Source organism: Limulus polyphemus, unplaced genomic scaffold (assembly GCF_000517525.1).
Source record: "Limulus polyphemus unplaced genomic scaffold, Limulus_polyphemus-2.1.2 Scaffold9017, whole genome shotgun sequence".
NCBI classification, from domain to species: Eukaryota; Metazoa; Arthropoda; class Merostomata; order Xiphosura; family Limulidae; genus Limulus; species Limulus polyphemus.
The window spans coordinates 23,501-26,221 of NW_013674627.1; the positions used below are offsets into that span (position 1 = coordinate 23,501).

At 31.4% G+C, this 2,721-nt stretch overlaps 1 protein-coding gene across 1 annotated transcript in view; it reads right to left on the minus strand.

The window, feature by feature from the left end:
- The window catches only part of LOC106475700 (titin-like), a 10,624-nt gene extending 8,288 nt beyond the window's left edge, over positions 1-2,336 (minus strand). Inside the window, exon 1 of the mRNA XM_022379752.1 lies at positions 1,263-2,336. Within this exon, the coding sequence (XP_022235460.1) occupies positions 1,263-1,425 (163 nt within the window). The 5' untranslated portion in view covers positions 1,426-2,336. The remainder of the gene's footprint in view (positions 1-1,262) is intronic.
- Between the last annotated feature and the right edge of the window lie 385 nt (positions 2,337-2,721).

Consider the following 2,721-nt stretch of genomic DNA (forward strand, 5'->3'; position numbering starts at 1 on the left):
ATTCAAGCCGTCTCCAGCCATTATTAGTCTCAAAGTGGGTTCCTCATCATCGAATAAGGTTCCTTCTATTGTTCTAGGCCTGCAGCCTCAACAAGTATTGCTTGAGAACAGCAGTTCTCAAACCTGAGGACTCCTTTTAACTTAGATTTTTTGCAGACTCCCAAACCTATTAATGTATTTTGCTTTGAAAAACAAGATTCCACGTACACAAAAAGTTGTATTCAAAAATTAAATGTTTTAATTCATATAAATTTAATATTATGAAAAATATTTTTTATTCTATAAACCATATTTTTGTAAATATATTTATGAAATTTCAGAAATAATTAGCAGCCATCTAAGGGTTTGCAGACCTTAGATTGAGAAATGCTGCTACAGAAGAATTTTTAGGCCTAAAATTAAGCAACAGATAACTGCACCATTTGTCAGTTCAATGTCTCTGAATTAATAAATATATAAAAAAATAATAAATATCTGCCAAATTTAATTGACTAATTGCTAATAATATTTTTTTTTTACATGGCCAACAAGCCTATGGTAAAAATAATGAAACTGTTAAAGGTTTAGAACACTTAGACATATTGAACTTGTTTTAAAATATATTCATACATTTATCATATATGGCTAACCTATTTACCCATTATTTCATAGGGGAAAAAAGTAAAAAAAAATTAGTATTAGAAATATATTTTGTTTGTTTATTTGTTCATAAACTCTACAATAGGCTATCTGAACCCCAATTTTCAGCAATATAATTAAGCCCTAAAGCTTACAGCAAAACAACTGGGGGTAGGATGAGATACGAAATAAAAAATATGTATTATCTAGAAATAGTAAGTAATACAGAACAAGTGCTTGGGTCTAATGAAGGTCTAATATACAAAGAAGTCCAGCAATGTACTGAAACACTTCTACATTGCAAGCTAGTTGTCTGTTTATCAGATTTAATGGGCCTGTGACCACTAGTGTTAGAACTTTGAAAGTACTTACAAAAACAATATTAAAAAATAAAGGTGGTAATGCCTTATTATATAACTTAATTAGTGATTTTTTTAACCTAACTACACTTAGAGCACTAACTTACAAAGAGCACAAAATAACTGTATAGATTTATGAGCAAATCAATGGAGTAGCATCCAATGAAATTTACCAGCCCATAACAATTACTAATTTTTTTCTTTTCATCAGCAATTTTAGTTTAAAATGCTTTGATGCTTCATAATATTTTGTCCTGTACTTTCACTTCTATAATTCTCACCCACCAGGTGATCCCGAGATGCGACACTTGAAGACTGCTGGTTGTCCTTCTTTTATTGTAACAGGCTTCAATGTCTCTATGATTTCAGGTCCCTTACATGCAGTTTCTTTTGGTACTTCTTTTGGAGAAAGGTGTTTAACTTTGGATGCAGTACCTGAATTAAACATTGTTTCAATGAATAGATTTCTGTTCCTAGGGTACAGTATAATGATTAGAAATAACTGTAGTCTATTTGTTCTACAAAATTTATATCATGCTAATATAAATTACACTTTCAAGGTTAGATAAGAGGCCAGTTGACCCATTTAGGGCATTCCATTTTCTACAGCTTTCCCACTCCAAACTACGTACAAAAATATACCTTTTCTTATATCCAATCCTCTAAAATACTCATTCAATATTCTCTTAAGTTCCTTCAATGTTGCAGCTTCTACCATAACTGAAGGCGGACTACTCGACAAGCCAACTACCCTAATTGGAAGGTAACGTTGTCTTTTAATAAATACATAACTGTACCTACTAAAGTTTTATATACATTCAATATTCTCTTAAGTTCCTTCAATGTTGCAGTTTCTACCATAACTGAAGGCGAACTACTCGACAAAGCCAACTACCCTAATTGGAAGGTAACGTTGTCTTTTAATAAATACATAACTGTACCTACTAAAGTTTTATATACATTCAATTTCACATGTTCTCTAGTACTACTGGCTGAAATTTTGTTAATAGAAAAATCATCTTGATTTACAGATTCCAAACCTCTAACACACTTAAAAACCTCAATCATGTTTCTCCACCTTGTCTTCTGAATTATCATCCCTAGTGAAAACTTATCAATAGGTTTTAGTTGATCCCCATACAATAACCCCTCAAACCTGGAATTATCCTCATAGCTCTTCTCGAAACCCTCTCCAACAACTCAACATCCCTTCTTAGAAAAGTGACCAAAACTGAAAATAGTATTCCAAATGAAGTCTAACCTGCAAAAGTGAACTGATGACCTCCTTCTACTTGTACTCAATATTTCTAAGTATACAACTTAAAACCTTGTTTGCCTAATTAGTAACAACCTTGTATTGTCTAGAAGGCCAGAGAAATCTTTCTCTTCATCAACTTAACTTAGAATATCATCTGCGTTTTGTTAAGAAATTTGGTGAACTAGGGTAATAAAACTTAAGGTTATGCATATTGATTATCACAGCATTAATTATCGTTATAGTTTTGTTAAGAAATTTGGTGAACTTGGTAATAAAACTTAAGGTTATGCATATTGGTTACCACAGCATTAATTATTGTTATAGTTTTTATAACAATAATTAATGCTGTGGTAACAAATATGCATAACCTTAAGTTTTATTATCCTAGTTCACCAAATATCTTAACAAAACTACAGCATCTCTAATACCTATTAATTCCATATCTACAGATTTAGCCAACTTGCTGCTTTACTCCTTCATCAATAA